Source organism: Canis lupus, chromosome 14, assembly GCF_003254725.2.
Source record: "Canis lupus dingo isolate Sandy chromosome 14, ASM325472v2, whole genome shotgun sequence".
Classification (NCBI taxonomy): Eukaryota; Metazoa; Chordata; class Mammalia; order Carnivora; family Canidae; genus Canis; species Canis lupus.
In genome coordinates this window covers 29,913,662-29,938,355 of record NC_064256.1, presented here as the reverse complement: position 1 = coordinate 29,938,355, position 24,694 = coordinate 29,913,662, and the positions used below count along the sequence as shown (strand labels likewise).

The window sequence follows — 24,694 nt, the reverse complement described above, 5'->3', positions numbered from 1 at the left end:
CTCTTTCTTTCTTCTTTCTTTCTTTCTTTCTTTCTTTCTTTCTTTCTTTCTTTCTTTCTTTCTTTCTCTTTCTTTCTCTCTCTCTCTCCTTTTTCCCTTATTCAGATTTTCAGTTTCTCAAAGAAATAAAATTATCCTGGCTAATATCTTTGGAGCAACTATTCCATACCAAATAGGAGCCAGCCTATTCCTAGGCATGAGAGTGTTTGTGCAACTGAATACGAAGTCCTATTGATACAATGCATTTCTACAAACATTTTCCAAAATACCATTATTTCTCTAATGAAGAAACTGACTATATACACTATGTATATATGAATATTATGTATATTTGAATATATACATATACTAATAAAAGAAATGCAATGACTTGTGTTAGTTTATACTAGAACTCAAGGCCTTTAAAATCTTGTGCCTTGGGGGTCCCTGGGTGGCTCAGCGGTTTAGCGCCGCCTTCAGCCCAGGGCGTGATCCTGGAGTCCCAGGATCGAGTCCCGCGTCGGGCTCCCGGCATGGTGCCTGCTTCTCCTTCTGCCTGTGCCTCTCTCTCTCTCTCTCTCTCTCTCTCTATGTCTATCATGATTAAATAAATAAAATCTTAAAAAAATGAAAAAATAAAATCTTGTGCCTTTTGCATTATTAGAAACATCTTTATTTCTTCATTCTAGATTAGAGTGTTGCTCTGTCCACAAACCGTCTTTGAAAGTGAAAATATTCCCTTTTGATCATCCCTAAGAATATAGCTCCAAGAGGTCAGTGGTTACACAGGAGGAGGTCCCTAGGAGGTCCCTGGGGAAGAAGGAGGGAAGGAAGGAAGGAAGGAAGGAAGGAAGGAAGGAAGGAAGGAAGGAAGGAAGTTCCTGAAACAAGAGAGAAATATTTAATTAATTATTTCAATATTGTTTCATGTGGCCAATGTCAACTCTAAATTTTTGAAAACTGATAATTCATATCATAAGTTGCATTTCTCAATTAACCAGTATCCACAACTCCTCATCACCTATTTTAGGAAGATTATGTGAATTACTCTAACCTTTTTAAAATATAGGCAATACATTATAAACATTGTCTTCTTTGAAATTTATAGTTTCCATTACAGTGAAAATAATTTTATATCACATATAAAATATTAAAATATGTATTAAAATACATATTTAAACATTAAAAATATGTATAATCCTCTACAGAATTGCTTGCTTTCCCTAACAAACAGGCTAAAAAAGCCCAGCTAAAATTCTAGGTGAAAAAAGATGATAGGTTTGACTAAAACATCCTCTGCTGAAATTTATTTTGCTTTAGTAAAGTATGATGCTAGACAATATTCCTGACATATTTAGCTTCATTTCTCACTGAAATAAAACATTGTAATTGAATAACATAACAGTTAACGTTATCTATTAAAGAACTTTTTTTCTTTATTTCAGTTCTAATTTTATTTTTGCCCCTTCCAAAGTAATGCGTAATAGCATTTGTTTAATTTTTCCTGTCAGTATTTTATGTTTTGATTCCTAAGCATCTATTTCAAATAAAAGTAAGAAATTTGCCAAAAGAGTTGGTTCTATTAAAAGAGTGTATCAGCCAGCAACAGGCCTTTCAGTAAAACCAAAGGAAGTAACATATATTCATGTTCATTTTATTGGTAAGAGCACATTTCATTGCTAAAAAGGTATAGAGACCAATAATTTAATTCATTGATGATAATATCAGATACTGTATTTACTTTGTGTGTATGTGTGTGCGTGTGTGTGTGAGAGAGAGAGAGTGTGTGTATATGGTTGTGAATAGAGTAACCAAGATTAACAATCTCATTTATGTAAATATTTTTTAAAAGATTTTATTTATTTATTCATGAGAAACAGAGAGAGAGAGAGAGAGAGAGAGGCAGATACATAGGCAGAGGGAGAATAAGGCTCCATGCAGGGAGTGTGGGACTTGATTCTGGGACTCCAGGATCATGCCCTGGGCCAAAGGCAGGCGCTCACCCACTGAGCCATCAAGGGATCCCATCACTTATCTAAATATTCACTTCGAAATCCACAAAAGGACTTTCTTTCTTTCTTCCTTTCTTTCTTCCTTCCTTTCTTTCTTTCTTTTAAAAAATACATTTAAATAAATACTTTTGGTGAAATTTTAAAGAAAGCAGCACAGATATTTTGAGCAAAAACTAGTATTTTTAGTAAATTTAATTAACTGAAGTAGAAATTTAAAGTGTTCAGCTGATAGAGAATATTTGTGATGTTTTACTAAAATTTCTGGTTCTTTTTAAAGAAAAATTAAGTTTCCTGATTATGTAAATTAAGTTGGAAAAAGAGTTGAGCAAAAATTCATTTAAGTATCTGGGTCTTAAAACTATTTGCTGTAAAATTTGAGTAAAGGGGATTTTAAGATGTGATGAAGTGTTAAGAGGTCCTTTTTTATTCAAGTGATATTTGAATTCCATTTTCCTTACTTAAATGGAACATTATTAAACAGTTTATATTTTGTAGACTTCACTTTGAGTGTTAGTAATAGTTCCTAAAAATGCACATAAAATGAATTGCTAAATATTACTTAACTTTTAAGTCAAACACTATTTTAAACTAAGTCGTTTTTCACCTTTTTTTGAACCAAGTAGTACTTTGTAAAAGTAAAAAATATACATAAGTAAAGTTAATCTCAATGTCCACTTTTGAATTTGTTTTAAAGGAAAACACATTGTAACAATTATTTTGCATTGTTTATATGTATTTTTAATAGAGAAAGTTATTCTCTTAATGCATTAAACACCAGCCTTTTAGGAAATTATTATTTTAACATTCAGGCAGTTTCAACCCTAGCCTTTTCTGATGTTTTAATCTGACCAATCTGGCCCCAGCTATATTGTTCTTTCTCTGATCTCCATTATAAGCAATGTTTGCACAACTAATCTGGCACTAGTAGTTTCCTATTTCCCTTTTTTTTTTTCCCACATGAATGTCTTCATCTTCTCCATCTAAAGAACACATATTTCAGAGCAGGCACTATGCATCACTCACCTGGACATTCTATCTCATGCAGAGCTGCATATTTACCAATTTCAGACTTCAGGAAAGAGTATGGGATCTGAGACCAAAATGATCTAAATTTAAGTCCTGGCTCTGCCACTTTGTACCTATGATCTTGAAAAGTTTTTCCTTGGGCAGCCCGGGTGGCTCGGCGGTTTAGCGCCGCCTTCAGTCCAGGGTGTGATCCTGGAGACCTGGAATCAAGACCCACGTCGGACTCCCTGCATGGAGCCTGCTTCTCCTTCTGCCTGTGTGTGTCTCTCTCTCTCTCTCTCTGTGTCTCTCATGAATAAGTAAATATTGAGTTTTCCTCAATTTCCTCTTCTTTAAAATAGGAAGAACTAAGAGTTAACTCATTATTAAGGTTAGCAAATATAATCTTCAAAATATGCCTAGCCCTCTAAACATTTTTGTTCTTCAATGTATGTTTCTTACTTCTCTTCCTAACTACTTTTACCTCTCTTCACAACTACTTACAATAAACTTTTTTTTTGTCTTTATTTCCCCTGTCTCCACCACTCCTTTTAAAAATGGTTCCTTTCTGGTGTCCCTAACTCAAAAACAGCATAAAGACCTGATAGAATTTTACTCACATTTGAAAAAGTCTTGGCAGTGACCCTAGGCAAAAACTAAAAACTGAAAAAAAAAAAAAGAAAAGAAAGAAAGCAAGCAAGCCAAAACATAACATAACTTAAACTTACTAGAGAAATCACTCATGGCTGTTAGGATCAATTTAAGACCTTATGGTTAATGGTTTTACTTGCAAAATATTCAATGTTTATTTCATTGAATGGGTCAAAGAAGTAGGTCATTTACTTAAAGAATGAATATAATAAGACCTAGGTGGTAGGTCAAATCACCATGAGGTTAGTTGGTTTCACTGGATTTGGTGGCTTTAACTAATTTGTAACTTAAAGCAATCAAATGAGTAACTTATTTAACTCAATCAGAATCCATCTCCACCTGTAAAAAAGAAAAACTCACATTCTAGTCCTGCTTGATATTGTGAATGTAGCCACATTCTTCTTCATGAAAAGCAATACCTTAACTTGCTCATATTGATGGGAACATTGGGAACTCTAAATAGCATTGCCACGATCATGCAGCTTCTGAATGTCTTGCTTCCATAGTATCACATTTTTACCCCAGTAAGGAGCTCAGTGTTTCTTTAACACCTGTTTTATGTCATCTTATATAAATTCCTTTCATTTTACTTACATTGCAAGTGTTCCCTCCTATTGCTCTACTCTCCATAGGGGTGGAGGTATAGCTGGAACATGTTATACTGTGGAAATAACTTCTAAAAAAGCACACTGACAATTGTTATTATTAACACAATTGATCACTAAGTTCTTATGTCTGGAAAAAGAGGGTCAAGACATTGTTAAACAGATCCAGATACTACCAGGCTATCATTAAGATGAAATTTTTGGTGAACAGTTTTCTGGTAGAGGAAATTTTAAATCTCTCTCAGCATTGGTTAGATAAATAGCATAAGAACCTGTTGGCTAACTTACCCATTTATCCTCTTTTGTCCTGCCATTAGTGCCTCAGCCTCCAACCACTAAGTTTTGAGCATTGTGGGAAAGGTTTCATTGGCATCACTTATTGCCATTAAAGCACTTCCCTTCTGAATGTTGGCTGCCAAAGTATGTGGTATCCTGTGGAGCAAGAGGATGAGGACATAGATTGCAGTGAGGCTGAACAGTTTGCACTTCCTAGCAGTGACACCAGACATCAATCTTTCCTAAAGACAGCCGAGAACACATGAATATAAGAACTCTTTAAAAAGAACAAGTGAGGCATTATCCAACCGAAAAAAAAAAAAAAAAAGGCCACCAAAGCATTTTCCTAGTAAGTTTTTCAAGGATGAAAATGCATCGAAATTACTTACGTTGTCATGTTGGTTGTTTTAAGAAACAAATAAAAAAGAAATCTCTATAAGGTAGATATTTATGAGGTTGGAATTATTGATGGTGTAATGTTTGAGAATCATTTAATTGCATCTCAAAGTATGGGTTGCATGTTTTACATGTGCACATCAGCTGGCCTTACAAAGGAATACTAATTTGGTCACAGTTAATCTGTTTCACATGGTCTGTAGCATCAAACGTGACATCATTATAGGAAATCATTTAATGCAACTCTGCAATGCTAGGAGATTTTTTTTTTTTTTTTTTTTTTTTTTTTTTTTTTTTGTCATTTGACAAGGTTTCAGACAAGCTGGTCACAAGAAAAGAGAGAATTACTAGGAGAAATGTGTTAAGATCATTGTTTTGACCTATACTAATTTGTTGTGTTATCTAATAGATTTGTGGCTGCTCAAATTTACAATGCACTGCAAAGATCAGAGATCAAGGCAAATTGCTGTAGACTCACAGGCACTAGGCTCTACTGAGAAATGTCTAATATGAGTTGTAGACTTAGATAATATTTTGATTCATGTCTTCTCACTTTAACCAATTTAAATGATCTTCATTGCATGCAGAGTAACTTTAAAATAAGTTTCTGATATTAATGACATCATAAAGTATTTCTAATAATGTGTTTTTGAAATTATATTTAAATAGAATACTACTTTTAGAAAAGAGCAATATTTTCAATAATAAATATGTTTTTTTTGTATTTGACCAGTAAGATTAAGACTAGTTCACAGTACAACCACAAATATTTGGAATAACAGAAAAGAGGGAGAAAGGGGATGCATGCAAGCTTTGACTGACTTCCTTTGGATTTTACTAACAAGTTGAATAATACTACAAGAGAACTCCGTGGATAGTCCTATGTGTTTCAATCACTTTTTGGTTTTCTATTGTGGGGTCTAAAAATATTCAGAGTTTTGTGTAGCTATATAATTGATTTGTTTTTGTTTTTATTGTTTGAAGCTTCTGAAAAGAAAATATGACACAATGATATATCACATTCATATTCTCCCAGCCTCAAGAGTGTAGCAAAATTATATTTCTTCAAGTGGAGATTAATTTTGTGGAGGGGTAAGCTTAATTATGAGCAAGTGGGGTAGCTCTAGCGGAGACATTCTGCAAATAGTTAAGAAATAGAAAAACAGCCCTCATTATAGATGAATGGGCTCCAAGTTTGATATTTTCACTTCAGGACAAAGGGGCAGCAAGACACCAAATGATAATATTTAATATATACTAAAGGATTAAAAGAGAATTCCTTTAGTATGAAAGCTACCTTATGTAGAATCTGACTGCATCAAATACAGTTTTTTTTTTTTTCTTTTTGTTTGTTTGGGTTTTTTTTTTGTTGTTGTTGTTGTTGTTTTTGTTTGTTTGTTTGTTTTGTTTCTTCATGTGCTCTCTCCTATAATTTTTCTAAGGTGTCAAATCTGAAAAAAGAATATCTTAGATTTTATTATTGACCTTCACAAGTAATAATGTATTTTGTGTTACCTTTGCCATTCAACATTTTTTCTTCATATTTTCTCACATGTATGAATGTTCCTTTGAGTAATAAAACCAACTCTTAGGCCTGTTTGTTGCTGTGTATTAGAAGAAAACATCACAAGCTTATGTGCAGTTATTTTAAAAAATTATTTATAAAGACATATTGATTTTTGTCCTGAATATTTGCTAAGCCCTGCATAATTATCTAAAGAGAGGTCAGAAGGATACAAAAAGGCACTGAGATCTGCTTCAAAGTTTTCCTGGGTTATTGTCTCCCTTGCTTGTGTGGCCAAGATGATGGTGACACCATTAAGAAGGAAAGGACAATAGGGGATGGAAAGCAAGACAATGAAATAAATTCAAAGCATAATATGTATGGAATTCACCCCCCCAAAGGAATTCAGACTCAGAAGTCAAAAGAGACCCGTAGACTAAAGTATTTCAAAGTCATCAACTTTTGGATAAGCAATGATTTGAAGTAATTTCAGGTAACAGCACAGCATGAAAAACAGCAAGTGCAAGGAGCAAAGAAAAATGAGTTAGTCCCTTTAAATATGTAACTAAAGGGGAAGAGGTCAGGGAAATACTCCTGGCCTGAAAAAAGAAAGAGGAGAAATGAGAGCAAGGGGAAAGGAATGCAAAGGAAGAGGTTTTCAAGACAGATGCAGTGGTCGGATGTTTCAGAAAGTTCAAATAAAATGACACCTAAAAGAGGTCTTCAGTTTTGATAAGGAAGGAGACAATAAGGATTTTGGAGATAAATAAGTGATATTCAGAATGAGCTTAATGAATGGGAGGTAAGGAAGTAAAGAAACTGCTCTTTTAAGATATTTGAGATAAAAACAAATTAAAGAAATGGAAGGTCCAAGAATCATGTTTTACAAAGTGGACTGTTTGGTTATGATTGAAATTAGGGAAAAGGTATCAGTGTAAAGGGAAAGGGAAACTTTAAAAAGCATTGATTTCACTAATGAAAATACATATTATTTAGCACATAAAACAGTGTGACTTGGTAGTGACTACTACTCAAATGAGCCAATTTTTGATAAACCCAGTTTGAATCAAGAAAAATATATTGGTGTCTACTATTGCAAAGACACAATGAGGTGCTGTAGAAAATACAAAGATGGACAAATTAATCTCATTAAGAAACCCATAATATAGAAGAGAATGCAAAATAGTAGAGTATTTGTGATGTTAGATGCCTAGGAATAATAAAGATTTTGTAATAATTGTGGCCAGAAGGGCTAGAAAATGACATAGGTAGTGGTCCTTGAGAGATTAAGAATATTTTGACAGGTCTTACACACAGAGGATTGTGAAAATGCTGAGAATGGAGAGTACACAGAAAAGAGGAGAGGGAGGCTACATAATTTTTCATTTTTTTGATATAACAAACTTACTCTTCTGGTTTTACATTAATCATTACAAATATGTAAAAACAACTCTTATTTTGTTGGTTGTACAAAGCAGGCTGTGGGCTGGATTTGGCCCATAAATTAATGCTGACCCTTATACTACATTGTGAATAGTCTAAGGGTAGCATATCTTACACATAGATGTCACAGTGAATATTATATTTCTTTTTTTAAAAGATTCTATTTATCCGTGAGAAACACACACACACACACACACACACACACGGAGAAGGAGAGAGAGAGAGAGAGAGAGAGAGAGAGAGAGGCAGAGACACAGTCAGAGGGAGAAGCAGTCTCCCTGCAGGGAGCCCAATGTGGGACCCAATCCTGGGACCCCAGAATCTCACCCTAAACTGAAGGCAGACACTTTAATCACTGAGCCACCCAGGCATCCCTATTATATTTCTTTATTGTATTGAGACACTGGGGCCTCAGTCTACGAAAGCAGGCATGGGTTATGAAAGAAGGGAAGGAGGTGATATAGTAGATTGATGGGAAGCCAATAGTGGAATCTCACTGGAAATGGCAGGGAGAAAAAGGCATGATCAAATGTACAATAGTCATATTACAAGGTACAATAGTCATATTACAAGATCAGAAACAGGAATTATGGGCAGAAAACAATGAATTCAGTTAGGAAATGGCATTTTGGTTTGAAAGTCATATAGCAAGAGGGTCATATTTGGGGAATCCAACAGGTAGACTAGGAGGTTACCCCATTAGAATAGTACAGCATATGTTCCCACATAGCCACTTTCATCTTTCAATGCCCAAAGGTCAAAGAATATTACATAAACCTCTTTCTCCAGTAGCAATAAGACAAGGTAGTCCTTGGCATTCTTCCTCTTAAATGAGACATACGTTCAGATTTAAGGAATACTTTGAAGGAGAGGAGGAAAGGGCAAAATAACTTATCAAAGTAACAACATTCAGTTGTAAGCTGTGTCAGCAAGTGGTAATAACAGAGTGAGGAACAACAGTTCCCAATGTACAAAATGAAATCTATCAGATATAGACAATGCCCTCAAAAACCAGTAACAATGCTAATCTAAGTCAGAATGACATCATTCACAAAGGATACACTGACTTGTTCAATTGGGACCTTCAGTTCCGATTCAATGTGGCACCTTCATTGGACACCATAGTATTTCTCATATATCCAGTGATATTGAAAGTTTCTGACATAAAAACCATACTCATTTGCTATGACACAGTAAAAATTAGTTTCAAAATGTGACGATGAATTTTAAGATCAATAGTAAGCTCTTATTATTGGCAGAGAGATACTGGTAAGTTTTTGTTGTTGTTGACAGGTAATTTACTCATGAGGTTTATCAAAGAGAGAATGAAGACAGATTGCAACCACTTTCTAACGAGTGGTTTCAATGCCATTTTTCCTTGATCTCTGTCTTCCTGACAAACTCCTGGTTGTTTTGCTTTCCTATTCACTTCCTTATGTTGCTCTCTTTTTTAACTTTGGAAGTTATTTGTTCTTAGATTCTGTGACCTGTGGAGACAAATTAATAAATCATTGTTCCAGGGCAGCCTGGATGGCTCAGCAGTTTAGCGCCACCTTCAGCCCAGGACGTGATCCTGGAGACCCGGTATCAAGTCCCACATCGGGCTCCCTGCATGGAGCCTGCTTCTCCCTCTGCCTGTGTCTCTGACTCTCTCTCTCTCTCTCTCTCTCTCTCGAATAAATAAATAAATAAATAATTTTAAAAAATCATCGTTCCAAACATAATACAGCAGAAGCTCATTGTGTCTCACAACAGGCAAGCATGGGGCACAGGAGTGTCACAGAGTGCATGCTAAACCTAGCTAACTCTATTGACGTAAAGAAAACGCTTCTCCCATGATTTCTGACCCCTGATTTTACTGGTTGGGTTATTATGAATGCCAAATATACATCATTAAATACTCTGGAAAATTCCTTGTTTTTAATCTATGAAGTTGTGTGCCTTTTTTTGAATAAATTTTAAGACTCTCATAATAAAAATCACTAACTTTATCAAAACCCAAATCATGACTTTTATGTGGTTCCTGACAACCGGGACCCTCTAGGACTAGAGTTTGGTTTTATTCAATGGATAAGTAATTTTTATGAGACTTAAGCATTGTCAAATTTGTGGTTATTTTGAAATATAATACTGTTAACTTTTGCTCAAATGATTTTTATCTAAGTCTGCCAACATTTTCAGTTAGGGATAGTGTCCTTATGGACATGGCTAATTTTCCACATGATTGAAAGGTATGGGAATCTCTCTCAGCCAAAAATATCTCTTCATTGACCTATTATATTTCTGGAAATTTCACTATGTATACCACTTAAGAATTTTAGTTTAATGATATCTTTTCTACTGAGGAAGAGCTCTTTCCATGGGTCAGAAGTGATATAAGTCAGGATTCTGTAGCAGATTACTCAGTCCATGGCCTAGGCCCCAGGAAGTATAAGTTTGAACTAAACATACCTAGGTGGTCACTTAGTCTTGATCAATATCTATACACAAACCAACTAGGAGTAGAGGAATATAAATGGAGAATGATGGAGCTTAGAGAAAGAAGATACATTGAAATCAAGCTGTCTTATTTATAGCATTACTTTCAGGCAACCCTGGATATAATCTTGTAACAGAATAGACAGTAAAGTCATCAGAATGAAGTTAGGAATGACTCCAGGTAGCAGAGGAAAGAGTGGGAAAACCCAGAGGAAATGTTTTGGATTTTCTATAACCATCACTTTTAAGCAGTCATTTTGGAAGTTTAGTGATAATAAAATGTTACCTTGAGCTGCGCTAGTTGGAGGTTGCATTTAGAAGCATAGGAACCAGTTTCCTCAGTATGCTATGACGTACTTTCCCTGTAGAAATGAGTCGGTAGGAAGAACTGGGTGATGGAGAACATAGTTTGTAGTAAGGTCACTGACATTAATGGTTACCATATCACATCCACATGTATTAGGAGCAAAAGTTACTAGTGGGAATGTAGGAGAGTTAGTTCACTGAGTTGTCACAAATCCCAGTGATTTAATGCAATAAGGATTTATTTCTCACTCACATTCTGGTTAAATATGGGTGAGTGAGGGGACCCTACTCCGTGCTATCATTCAGACATCCAAGATCCTTCCATCTTTCGTTTGTCTTTGCATACAGAACCCAGGGCACCAGCATCCTCTGCTGAATATTTTATATGTTGTTTGCAGTTGAAGGGGAACAGAGAGAGTGGAGGAGGTACAGCTGCTCTTTACCTCATCCTGAGATCATATACAATATTTCTACTCCCACTTCATCACTGAGAATCAGTCACAACACCCACTGAGGGATAGTGGGGGTAAAAAATATAGTTTCTGCAACTGATAACAAAATTATTAACTAATAATAATAATTACTCACCTTAGGCAAATTATTAGATCTCATTGTATCTCCATTTCTTCCTCTATAAAATGGAAACCATACAATTACTATCTTCTAATGTAGTTGTGAGTAACATATGAATTAGTACGTGTGATGTGTTTAAATATTGCCTGGTACATGTTAATATGTGTTTATAATTATTGCTGTTGATATTATTAATATATATATAACTTTGGGTAAAAAGAGGGAGGGACTTTTCTGACTATTCTAACCATTGAGTCAAATATGCAATGATCAAAAGCTGATTTGCATGAGATACTGTGAAATCTCATTTCCAGGAAATTTTGAGAATAGACAATAAAGGAAGTTAGGAAAGTGGTCAGTCACTTAAAAGGAGGGAAGATAATATCTTCTTAAGTTCTACAGAAGCCCTGGTTATAATAATCTTTAAGAAGTTTTTATAGAATATTGACTACAAAGTGATGCAGAACATATGCACTTCATACAGAATTATATTTATCTTAAGGTACATAAAACTTTCCTGGACCACTCAATTCTTTCTATACCTTGTTAAAAATTTCTTTTTGGCTGTAGTTTCTTTGAGGAATTTTTTTTCTATTTTTTTTTATATTAGAATACCTAAACAAATATTTGTACATAGTAGAGATTTCATAGAGTAGTGCTAAATAAGCCTTTATTTTTAAAAATTTACAATTTAAATGTAATCTTATTAGGTTTAATCTTAATTTTTAGACCTTCCCAAATGGCTTTAAAGGAATACAACTGACATAAATGTGGACATATGAAAATTCTAAAGTTTTAAAATTATATTTCTCATTTGTAATGCAAGTGAATATGGTAGGTCGTAATAACACACTTATCAATATGATTTTGATTAATTTTACCGTTTTGTTCAAATAACTCAATAATAAGCTTTACATTTTTGCTTATGCATTGTATAGAAAAGAAGTTTAGATTGGAAAATAATATAAATCCTAATGGATTATTTTTTACTTCATACTGAAAAGCTGTATCTGCTTCTTTTTTGCTTTGTTTAAATTTTAAAAGAATATAAACACAGAAATCGAGAATGCTCATTCTAAAAACTTACATGATTGAATTTAAAAGCTTCCATTGAATATAAATTTTTAAAAACATATTGAAGTTGTGATTCCTAGAAAGTTTAGAATGACTATTTAGTGTTTGTGACAACTTTAGTGCCATAAAGTTAGTTCCTCTAAAGAAATAATTTAGTATCTACATGTTGCTAAACATTCAGATAAGAAGAGAAAAATCTGGTCAATTCTGTATATGAACAGTTTCTGTGATGCTGAACATCTAGATATGTGCAAACGTGTTGATCAAGAATTGTGGAGGTCCAGCCAACTTGTTCATTTTTCCTCATTGATTTGACATTTTTAGATATACTTAGTAATTTGTATTTTTATTAATTGGGCAAAGGACAGATTAGAATAAGATACAACAAATATTAGTCTCGATGAATGAATTGATATTGTCATCAATTTTATCATGACAATTTCATTTGCTGCTATAGCAAGAGCATGAAGTTGTGTTGATAAAATTGATGATGCTGGTAATTCATTCAATGAGTAGAGAATAGGAAGGTAAGTGAGAGTATGTTCATTGTTATTCACTGGCTATAATATTTTCCGATTAGACTTTAGTTTAATAGCTTGAATCTTTTACTTTCTGTTTGCTTAACTCAATAAATTTCTTGAAATAATTTATCAATCCTGCTTATCTGTTGGGAAGAGATTGTACAAACTTTTGAAGGATTCACTTATATCTGGCATATTCAAATTCAAAGTGACGATTGTTTTCATTTTTAAAAAGGAGAAGTTCAATGGTTTATAGTGTTAGATTTCTTGTCAAAGGGAATAGGTAGTTGTCCCTATTCAAAGTCAGCATTTAAGAGTGCACATTGAACACATTAATGTCCTTAACTTATTGGAAATTATCATCTAAGACCCAGAGAAAACTTGGACCCAAGTACCACCATTTCTGAAAGAAAAAAAAAATCCAAGAAGGATGTGAATATATTAAATAAATCGCTGCTGAAAGAGAAGGAAAAAAAATTCTTTCCTTTAGTGAAACAATTTTTCCCTTCACTCTCTCAATTTCATTTTTAAAAAATTTTAAAAGATTTTATTTATTTATTCATGAGATACAGAGCGAGAGAGAGAGAGAGAGAGACAAAGACATATGCAGAGAGAGAAGCAGGCTCCATGCAGGGAGCCCCATGTGGGACTCAATCCCAGGACTCCAGGATCACACCCTGGGCCAAAGGCAAACGCTCAACCGCTGTGCCACCCAGGAGTCTCCTCATTTTTATTATTAATAAAATTAAAAAATTAAACTAGACAGTTCTGTGAGACTCTTTGCAGTTCTCATGTTCCATAGTCAACATAAATACTAATGTGGCATAAGGTGTTACTATCACCCCTTTCTTGGTGCCAACCATCACTAACATTTTACAAATATGCCTCTTACATTTCTGCCTTCATAACTTGAGGGCTTTCCAAATTATGAGAGAAGGCAACATCATCACTCCCCAAAGATGCCCCAAGACTTTCTGGCCTGTCCACTAATGAAGATTAAATAGCTATCCTGTACCTGTTAAAATTTCTTGTAGACCTATGTTTATGGCTCAGATTAACCTACAGGGTTATTCTCTCCATCCATAGAGGCAAGACACTTATTTAGACAAAATATTTATTTAGATACATTTTAGATGTATAACACACATAGACTTTGTTAGCTTCCAGACACAAATTTCTCATCATTCTGAAAATTTTCCCCAAAGTAACACTGTTCTTTGTTATATATGTTAAAAATATCCTTTAATAAAACTCTCGAGTATTTATATTGTGTTTAATCAAAATTAAGACTTTTTTTCATCATAAGACTCTTAAAAAATGAAGAGTCAAGGAGAAAATGTTTGCAAATCACATATCTAATAAAGGACTTGTATGAAGATTATATAAGATTTCTGAAAGTTGAAAAATAAGAAAATAACTCAATTAAAACATGGGCACAAATTTTGAATAAATAGTTCAAAGGACATATACAGATGGCAAATGACTACGTGGAAAGATAATCATAGTTATTAGCCATTATGTCAATGAAAATTAAAACTTCAATGTGACACAATTACATAGATATTAAAATGCTATGAAATAAATGAATTAAAAATAAAATTAATAATGTCAAGTGTTGCCAGAAATGTGGAGCAAATGTAACTCTCATACAATCCTTGTGATAATACAAAAAGGCACAGCCATTTTGGGAAATGGTTTGACTATTTCTTTAGAAGCTAAATGTAAAAATACCACACAGCTCAGTAATCTCACTCCTAGGTATTTGTCCAAGTGAAATGAAACTTATGTTCAGAGAAAAACTATATGAGAATGTTTATAGGTGCTTTATTTGTAATTGCCCCAAACTGGAAGCAACTAAAATGTTCTCCAGCTACTGAATGAATAAAAACAAAACAGTAAGTGTGATGTGACCATGGAAATGGAATACTATTTGGCAAAAAAAAAAAAAAAAAAAAAAAGGAACAAACTACTGATAAATATAGCAAAATGGAGAAATCTGCAATGCATTATGCTAAGTGAAAGAAACCAGACTCAAAAGGCTAAATACCATAATTCATTTATACGACATTCTCAAAAAGGCAAAACTATAGGAAAGAATTCAAATCATTGGATGCAAGACACTGGGAGAATGAGGCCAAAGAGGATTGACTACTATATTATATACTTCTTTGTAACACATTAGTGGTTTATCTCACAGTCTCTGTGGGTCTGGAATCTGGGCACAGCTTCGTTGAGTGCTTCTGGCTCATGATCTTTCATGAGGTTGTAGTTAAGTAGTTAAGCTGTCTGCTAGCTGCAGTGTTATATGAAGGATCAGCTAGGAGAAGATCTGCTTCCAAACTCACTTACATGGTTGTTGGCAGGATTCAGTTCCTTGTAGATTGATCTGAGATGCTTAGTTCCTCACCGGTTAACTTGAGGCCTCTCCTAATTCCCTACTATATATGCTTTTCCAAAAGGCAGTTCACAACATGGCAGCTAACTTTCCTCAGAGCATATGAGAGTATGAGAGAGTACCCGAGACTTAAGCCTCTTTTTACAACCTGATATCAGAAATGACATCCCATCACCTTTGCCAAAATTATATTCATTGGACAGGAATTATTAAATCTAGCCTATGATCAAAAAGAGGGATTACACAAGAGATGAACATCCTACAAGGGCAGGAATCATTGGGGGCCATCTTAGAAGCTACCTCCATAGGCAATACTCTGGATCCCAGTGATTCATTTTTCTGCTACATTCAAAGCATCCTCACCTCCAAGGTCCCAAGAGTTTCATCCCATTACATTATCAGTTCCAGAAACTCATCATCTGAACAGGGAGCCATGTTTAATTCTACTTGCCACAACCACAAAGTACAATGAAAATTTTTTTGGTTGGTCAAAACTATTCTGTATCTTAATTATGATTATGCACCTATATTTGTTTGGTAAAAAATCATATTACCCACTACTTAAAGGGATAAGTTTCATTGCCTGTAAGATGTACTTCAGTTTTAAAAAATATAGAAACAGTTAACAAACTCAACAATATAACACACACAAACACATATATTCCATTTAATTTTGACCAAATTGAATGATTAGTCAATTTATTAATAAAATACACTTCTGCAAATATATGTTTTAATACTGGTAGACAGCATAACTGTTTCTAACTATATCATTGAAAAGCCATAATAACATACCAAATGCTTGTAAAAATCAGTAATTCTCTTATAGAAAAATAAAATTGTTATAGGCTACAACTTGTAATTACATTAGTTATTTGATAGACTTTTGTTCTTAAAATATCATTTTTTCCTCGTTAATATTTGTTTTTGTTCCTTAGAACAGATAATTGATCAATTAAAATATTAGGGAAAGTGAACATATTTGTAAATGCGTCATTATTATATTTTCATTTTGTTTATAAAAGAACTATTGAAACAGTTTTCTATAAAATGCATTTTTATAACCACTTGGAAAATGATTTACTTCAAGTAAAGTGCGTAAACAGTGAGAAAAAAAATCTTATATTTTTTTCTTGTTTTTCCTAGTTTTGAAAAGTGACAGAAGTAAGGCAGTAGGATCCAGTTACTGTACCCTGTTTATACAGCTGTACTTCATTGAACGAAGTCTTGTGTTACACACAGTTTGTGATAGGAAGTAAATGCTTTTAAAACAACTAAAGAGATAGGTCTTTAACCTCCACCTTTGCGGATTCTTTGTTCCACCATTTAGCTTCTGTGGGAGTTATAGGAAGTAATTTAAATATGTGTTTTTACTCTCTAATTGAGCCTCATTTGATTAGCTCATTCCCTCTGATCTCAATATGGATGCAGTATGAGTTTTTAAAGCACATCCTTAAAAGTGCAACAAATTTTTTTAAGTCTATAATTAATAGGTCCTGAAATTTTAATAATGGGTATGTTCTAAAGAGAAGGTGGTGTTTTAATTATTTCAGGGTCTCACTCTGTAAGGAGATTTTAAAGATTTGGGAGATTCAACAAATTTATTACCTCTTAATAAACTTCTGTACAATATCTGAAGATACCAAGTGCCACAGGATTCTTAGTATATCTCTTATTTATAGCTGTATAAACCAGTCAATGAATCAGAGATTAAGGTTCTAGGTTATTTCAAAGATTGTACCTGGAAAGTTAGAGGTCATTCTGGTGAAGTAGTTTTCAAAAAAAAAAAAAAAAAGAAGTAGTAGTTTTCATTTGTATAAGAGCAATTTCCTCAATTGCTTGGGTGAAAATATAGGGTCATTACTAGGAATAATTAAAATGTCAAACAATCAGGATCAAATTATATATAAATTTATGGCTTATGAAAATACTTGCCCCCCCTTGAAAGTATACAACTTTTAACAACAATGACTTATGATGGGGCCCTTTATTCATAATTCTGTTCATAATTTTTCCCTTTTCACAGAATTAAGTCCTTCTTATATCTGAGCTATTATTTATTTACCAAAATTCTTTTTGTCCCTACACAGACTGTCCAAAGAGTTTTCATTTCCTCAATAAATGGCAGAGAAGTCCACCCAGATTGACAGGGGGATGGAATATATATATATATATATATATATATATATATATATATATATATATTCCATGATTTTCATCAAATCTTCTAACAAATTATTCTACTATGTGCCAGGTATTTTAACTACTAGTTTATGGCAGTTGTAAAGGCAAATAACCGGGGGCACCTGGGTGGCTCCGTTAGTTAAGCATCTGACTTTTGTTTTGGCTCAAGTCATGATCTCAGGGTCCTGAGATCTAAATCAAGCCCTATGGCAGACTCTGTGCTGTGCATGGAGCCTGCTTAAGATTCTTTCTCTTCCTTTCCCTCTGTTCTTCTTCCCTTCCTCTTTCCCCCTCCTCCCACTCTGGTGCTCCCCTCTGTGCACTCTCTCTTATATAAAAAAAAAAAAAAGACCCATAACCCAATATTTCCACTCTTAAGTTCACTGTTCAGTCTCCATGCATGGAAAATTAAAAGATTTAATTTCTAACCTATACAGGCATGTATATAGTGATTACATCACAGGGTTAATTCTATATCCTATATTTGTAGCAAAAAAACTTAATTATAGTTAGTTTAGCTAAGAACATATTTTCTTTTAACTGAATAGACTATAATGTGGTATCTGTAATTCTGGTAGGAAATAAAAAGTAGGCACAGAATGAAAAAATGTGGGCTTGTTCTATCTACTTAGAAGGTCATTATAGTGGTCTATTGTAGAAAAAACAACTATCCCTTTGGGATGTAAATGAATTGCAAGGCAGTATGTGGACAACCTGCATAATACTTGATGAAAATAAACAATTTACATTTCCTTTTTTATTATAATTATGGACAGCAATTATATGAGAATATTTTAGGAGTGATAGTGTTTTGGTAAGGTATAGGAAGAGCTATATGTATTAACTAATATATTTCTGTAAAAAAAAAAAGAAATATTAAGTCCTGGAACCAAATATTACTCTGCTTTGCCTTTTATTCCAATAGATTTTAAGACTTCTTAAAAAACCATCAGGAAGGAACTTCATGTAATATTTCATTCCAATATTTATCCACCAATTTCTCCCATGACATTATTCTTCTTTAATTATAAATATATTATCAGATACTGAAGACTCATCACTATCCATTGACAGTATTGTTACAATATTCACAACTTTTATGATTTATCATATTATAATAATAGCAAGTATAAATTTTGGAAATCATTTTAGCTGGCTGGAGGCATTTAATTATATCATATACACTGTACATACTTATTTTCTATGTTTCAATTTTCTTATTTGTTTGTAGTTTATACCCTCTCTGTTTCCAAAAATCATTTGAAGCAGCTTACTTTAATTATAAGTATATTGGCTAGGTTTTTCAGAGATGTTCCAGATTTTTCTTCCTCACTTAACAAGAACAGCATACATAACTGAAAATGTGAGTTGCTTTGTTCTTATTCTCATGGCTCATTTCAAATTATGTGTTTTGCAGAGGTTAATATTATGTGGGCTGGACACCAAACCCACCACAGTTCTGAAGACTATAACTTATCCACAGCACTGAGACAATCTGTTCTCCAAATATATACTTCCTGGGTAAGTTGTATAAAATTGAATAAACGTGATAACATAATACATTTTTTAAAGTCTCAATTGTTTCTATTTCCTGCAAGTAAGCTAAAGAAAATGTTTTACTAAAATGCTTTTCTCTCCTTTTATAAAGCAAGACACATAATGAAGCAAGTAATGTTTTGCAATGGTAGTCTTTTATTTGACAAAATAAAACTAAAGAAAGCAAAACAACAAAAAACTTAATCTTGAGGTATTAAGCAAGGTGAGAGATTGTCAATTTTTTAATTTACTATAACATGAGATTGGTATATGGACAATATCTCAATTCAGATATAAGCAAACAAAGATTTCATTTGAAATTTTTAAAACCAGGTTTTAAAAATTCAGTTCCCATTTCTGCATGCTTAAGTGAAATCTACTTTTTTTTTTTTGCTTTTCATTTACATATTAGAGCAGTTCATATGAGGTTCAATATAAATTTTGGCTCTAAAATATTTTTGCACAAGGAAATGAGCAGAATAACGAAAACCAGAAATAACCTCTAGTTTGAAGTTTCTTCTGATTCATTGGGCAAACCTGACCCACTCGGTAATAGCCCTCATTTGTGATTGTCACTCTTTAGATTTCCATAGCTGTCCAAAATACTGCTGCTTAGGGGCATATTGAGCTCAGAGGTCAGAGTTATTGGGATACCTGGCTGGCTTAGTCAGTAGAGCATCTGGCTCTTGATTTGGAGGTCATGAGTTCGAGCACTCATGGGTATAGATATTGCTTTAAAAAAAAAAAGAAAGTCAGAGTTATTGATGTATAAATGCTATTAACTATAACTTATAATGATCTAACATTTGTATGGTTAATTTTTTATAGTTTGAGGGGCACTTGTGGATATCATTTATTGAATACTTTCTGTGCACCAATCTTCTAATATCTCTTTAAGCATTAACTTATTTGATCTTCGTGGCAAATTTAAGACACAGGTACTATTACAACCCTCATTTTAAAATGATGAAACTGAGTTCATAGTTGAGTCATGAAACTAACAAAGAGTTGAATTTGAACTCATTCACCCTGGCTGTAGGATCCCCAATCTTATCCTCACACTAAATACTCTTCTGTTTGTCTCTATAGTATTTTTCACTTGTGTTACTGCATTAGATAAAGTGCTACTATTATCAGGGAACCAAAGATCAGTGAGGTTAAGTACACAGCCAATAAGTGACAAAGCCCCATGTTTGATACTAGGTGTCTCATAACAGGTAAAAATACATACACTGGCTTGTGTTATAACTCAAACAGCAGCATAGGCAAAACAAATCTATGAGCCAGTGATAGTACAAATACATTTGTTTAAAGAGATATTAAAAGAAATCCACCCTCTCTCCCACATACCACATACCACACACCTGTGTTACAGCTTGCGTTAATTTTCTAGGACCGCCATGACAAAGTATCACAAACTGTATAGCTTAGAACAACAGAAATGTGTTGTCTCGTAGTTCTGGAAGCCAGTAGTCTGAAATTATTGTTGTCAGGGCCATGGTCAGCCCTAAAGACTCTGGGGAAGGACTTTTCTAGTCCTATCTGTGAAATTTTCAGTTTCTGATAGTTCCTTGGCTTTTGGGAGCATAATGTCAGCCTTCACATGGTGATCTCCCCATGTCTATGTCCAAATTTCTCTTTTTTATATGTAAGGACACCAGTCATTTTGTATTAGGCCAACCCTTCTCCATTATGAGCACTATCTTAACTGATTATATTGTAAGGACTCTATTTCCAAATAAGGTCAAATTCTGAGGTATTAGGCAATAGGATTTCAACACATGAATTTTTGGGGAAACACAGTTCAATGCATAACATGCTCTAAGCAACATAGGTGGAAAAAAAATATATATATATATATATATATTATATATATATATATATTCCATCTCCTTATAGCTTGTGCTGGAACTCTGGATGATTCAATGGAAAGAAAATACTACCCCTTTCACAGCTGCATAGCTCAAGACTAGTTTAGAGCTCTAGTGAATTAAGGAAACAGATCCCAGATGGAGGGGAGGGATATTGACTATCCTCCCTTCATAAGAAATAGCTTCATTAATACAAACTTTTATTATCCTGTACAAAACAGGCTGGATATGTGACTGATTAAAATAGTAATCTCAGAAATCTTTATTCCCTCCTGAGTTACATATTTCTCTTTGCATAAAGATAACTCAGCCTCTAGTACTTACATTTTGGAGGAGAAAGCCTCCAAGAAAAGATGTAGCTATATTTGAAATTGCTCCAGGGAACTCAAATGTAGTGAGTGAGTTGGTTGTCTGAGGAATTATCAAATGAAAATTGTTATCAGAACATCATAGACTTCAGAACTAGAAGAAAACCAGGAGACAATATATTTAAATCAGCCCCTTTAAAAACTACAAAAATGAATCTCAGAGGAGCCTGCTACATCATACAGTATTGAACATTGCTGGTTGGAATTTGAGTCCAGACATCTGACTTCTAGTTTATGATAATCTTTATCCTGATTTCATTTGTGCCATTCCCCCTATTAAGTCAATGCACTCAAAGTTACAGATTAGTGAAAGCCTAAGTAAAATGCAGGTTCACACCTATTTATTGCCAGTATAAATCCCTTTTACAACCTCATATCATCTTGCCAACGACACAAAATATGCTGAGTAAGGAAATGAGCACTGGGAATGCATCAGAAACTGCTAATTTGGAGTAGGGGAAGGAGCAGGGGCATTTGCAGTGTGGGAAATGGAAGGTAGAGATTGTGAATCAGTCTGAGTTTTTGTCTAGCATTTGTAGTTCTGTTAGAAGAGAGCATAGATGGTTTAAGTGTCTGATGGTTAACAATCTGTAATAGGTCTTTCTAGACATTAAAATCAAAGAGTACCATCAGGATTTTTTCATTTTCTTTGAGCCTTTTGTAAGATTCTTTTCATTAGCACTGCTGTGTAAGGTTTATAACTTGGTAGTTACTAAGGTAACAGTATATTTTAGAACATATAATACATGTCTTTGAAGAGAGAATTAATTTGTAAAATGAAAAGCAAAATTAATTTCAGAGTGCTTTTCTTTGATATTACTATGAGAATTATGGTGACAGACCTGTCATTTAAAGTAGTTAACAACAATAATTCAGCTTTCAAGAATTTCTAACCATATTTTTTGCACTTTTTAAAATCCAGTTTTAACCTTAGTTTTAACATTACTCAACCAAAAAGAATTGCAATGGGTGGAGTAACACTTTAAATGGGCTTTATTTACTATACTCTGGAATAGGTGGTTTTGCATGTTACTTCAGTCTTTTGTGACATATCTTAATTAATATAACTATTAAAACTTGATAGTCTCTCCAAATAATAAAATGTGTCTAGATCCACAGATATGTTATATATAACAGTGTCAGGACTAACATTTCATTTTCTTCCAGCTTTATTCAGATAGAATACCTGAATGCTATAGGTTATATTCAATGCATAGCTAGAGAAGTGCTACAAAAATAACAGAATGGAATATGTCAAAGGGTTACAAGAGCCAGCTTGAGAGAACTCCCAAAAGCCAAAATCTGGAACAATTTGAACAACAATATAACATAATGTGGAGTTATATATAATCCAAAGCATTAAATAAATATCTTTGAAATCAGTCCATACTGATATAGATAAATGATTGAATAACTAAATAAATGGGGACAAATATTTAGGAGACAAATTCCTTTAAAGAATTCCAAAAGAATTCCAGATAACATACACAGATACTTCCCTGTCCCCAGAAAATGTGCTTACACCAGCCCTGTGACTGTGGACTATACTGAGTAACTCTTGGTCCAAGAATAGAGAATGCATAAGGGCCAATAGTAATGTAATGGGACAGATGGTGGCTACACTTGTGCTGAACATAGCATAATGTATAGATTTAGCAAATCAGTAAGTTGTATACTTGAAACTAATGTAACATTGTGTGTCAACTATATTCAGATCAAAACAAACAAACAAAACAGACACACATTCACCAAAAAGAAAAAGAGACAAAGGGTGAAATGGCAAGGGGGGCTGACTTTAGAACACACAATCTCAGATAAAGTTAACATTTAACAGTGATATCTTGATAACATATACCATTTGATAAGACTTGATAATAATGTCCTATTAAATGGCCCTTCTCCCCTGTGGTATTTATCACCAAAACCCATAGCCCCAGGCTTTAACCATGAGAAAAGACATTTGCCAAACCCAAACTGAGAGGCATTCTACAAAATATGTAACCTAATGCTCTTCAAAAGTACAAAATGAAACACAAGTGACATCTAAGAAACTGTCACAGATCAGAAGAGCCTATAAGATGTAAAAACTATGTAATAATGCATCCTGGATGGGATCCTAAAACAGAAAAAGAACATTAGGGGAGAAAAACTAGTGATATCTAAATAAGGTGTAGAGTTTAGTGGAGTCTGATTAATAGTAATGTACCAATTTGTTTCTTAGTTGTGGCAATACAGCACAATATAATGTTAACAAGAGAAACTGAATGGAGAGTATGTAGCAAGTCTGTACTACCTTTGTAATTCTTTTACAAATATAAAACTTATAAAAGTATTTATTAAAAAATATAACTACATCTAGTAGCTACATTTTCCCAGAGCCACTATGAAAAATGTAGCAACTCTAGAAAACCCAAAACCAGCCAAACAAAACCCCTTAGAATCAGCAGCAATAGTCATTGATTCCTGGGGTGCCTAAAGCATCATAAAGAACAGTGATCTAGCTGGTACAATATTATCTGTTTAAATATTTTTTAAAATATTTTATTCATTTATTCATGAGAGATGCAGAGACATAGGCAGAGGGAGAAGTAGGATCCCCACAGGGAGCCTGTAGGGGAATTGATCCCAAGCCAAAGGCAGATGCTCAACCACTGAGCCACCCAGGCACCCCTAAAGATTTCATTTGTTTGTTTGTCTGTTTATTGAAAGGGAGAGAGAGTGATAGCATGATCTGGAGGAGGGGCAGAGGGAAAGGAGAGAGAGAGAGAGAATCCTAAGTCAACTCTGCACTCAGCGAGTGCTCGATTCCATGACCCCAGATCATGACCTGAGCCAAAACCAAGAGTCATTCAATCAACTAAGCCACCCAGGCACCCCCAGCCATTACTATTTTAAATTGGTTCTACAGCAACTCTTTATTTTTCCATTTTTAATCCCTCAATCCATTACCCAATGTTACCTTTCCAGAACGCTAGCTCTGAACAAGCTAAATTGCTCTATAGCTTTGAGAGAGGAATTTCATAGACTCCCTGCCACATGCAGAGGAGGTCAAAACCTGTTCCCACTTCTGTCTCTAATCTCATCTTCCACAATCTCCCATTGTCACCTCATCTTCAGTTAACAATTTTCAGTTCCCTAAATCTACTCTGTCATAATGTCTTGATATGTCATTGCCCATGCAGTTACCTCTGCTAGGAAAATTGTTGCTTCTTTACCCCTGATTGTTATAGCCTTCAAGACTCAATTCCTTCTTCTCTACACATGCTTTTCTAACTTTGCCTAGGTTTCTTTTATTTTCTATAAAACCCCTGCATATCTATCTTATAATATCTATTTTTTGCATTATTGCTTTTCATGCCTGCCCATAAACTTTAAAAGTATTTTTCACGGGTACCTCTAAACTGCCTGATGCAGTCAGTACTTAATAAATGTATAATACATAAATGAAAGAAATTTTTAAAAGTTTTATGATGTCACATATTTGATATTATGGATGTCAAATATTCTGCTATGGTAA

The 24,694-nt window shown here is 33.9% G+C and overlaps 1 protein-coding gene and 1 long non-coding RNA gene across 8 annotated transcripts in view; one reads left to right on the top strand and one right to left on the bottom strand.

Moving 5' to 3' along the window:
• AGMO (alkylglycerol monooxygenase) overlaps positions 1 to 24,694 on the top strand; it is a 344,484-nt gene that overhangs the window by 106,359 nt on the left and 213,431 nt on the right. For all 5 annotated transcript variants that reach the window (XM_025464250.3, XM_049093642.1, XM_049093644.1 and 2 more), the window contains exon 4: positions 18,820 to 18,923. In XM_025464250.3, the coding sequence (XP_025320035.1) occupies positions 18,820 to 18,923 (104 nt within the window). The remainder of the gene's footprint in view (positions 1 to 18,819; positions 18,924 to 24,694) is intronic.
• On the bottom strand, positions 4,462 to 24,260 carry LOC112670504 (uncharacterized). Of its 3 annotated transcripts, none has more exons than XR_007402029.1 (6): positions 24,137 to 24,260; positions 21,134 to 21,220; positions 19,593 to 19,670; positions 11,244 to 11,286; positions 10,636 to 10,737; positions 4,462 to 4,684 (listed from the first exon to the last, which is right to left on the bottom strand). It is a non-coding gene; the product is annotated as an uncharacterized LOC112670504 (long non-coding RNA). The 3 variants fall into 3 exon arrangements; XR_007402028.1 differs by having other exon boundaries at positions 21,134 to 21,271; positions 24,137 to 24,253; XR_003142976.3 differs by having other exon boundaries at positions 10,636 to 10,711; positions 21,134 to 21,271; positions 24,137 to 24,253.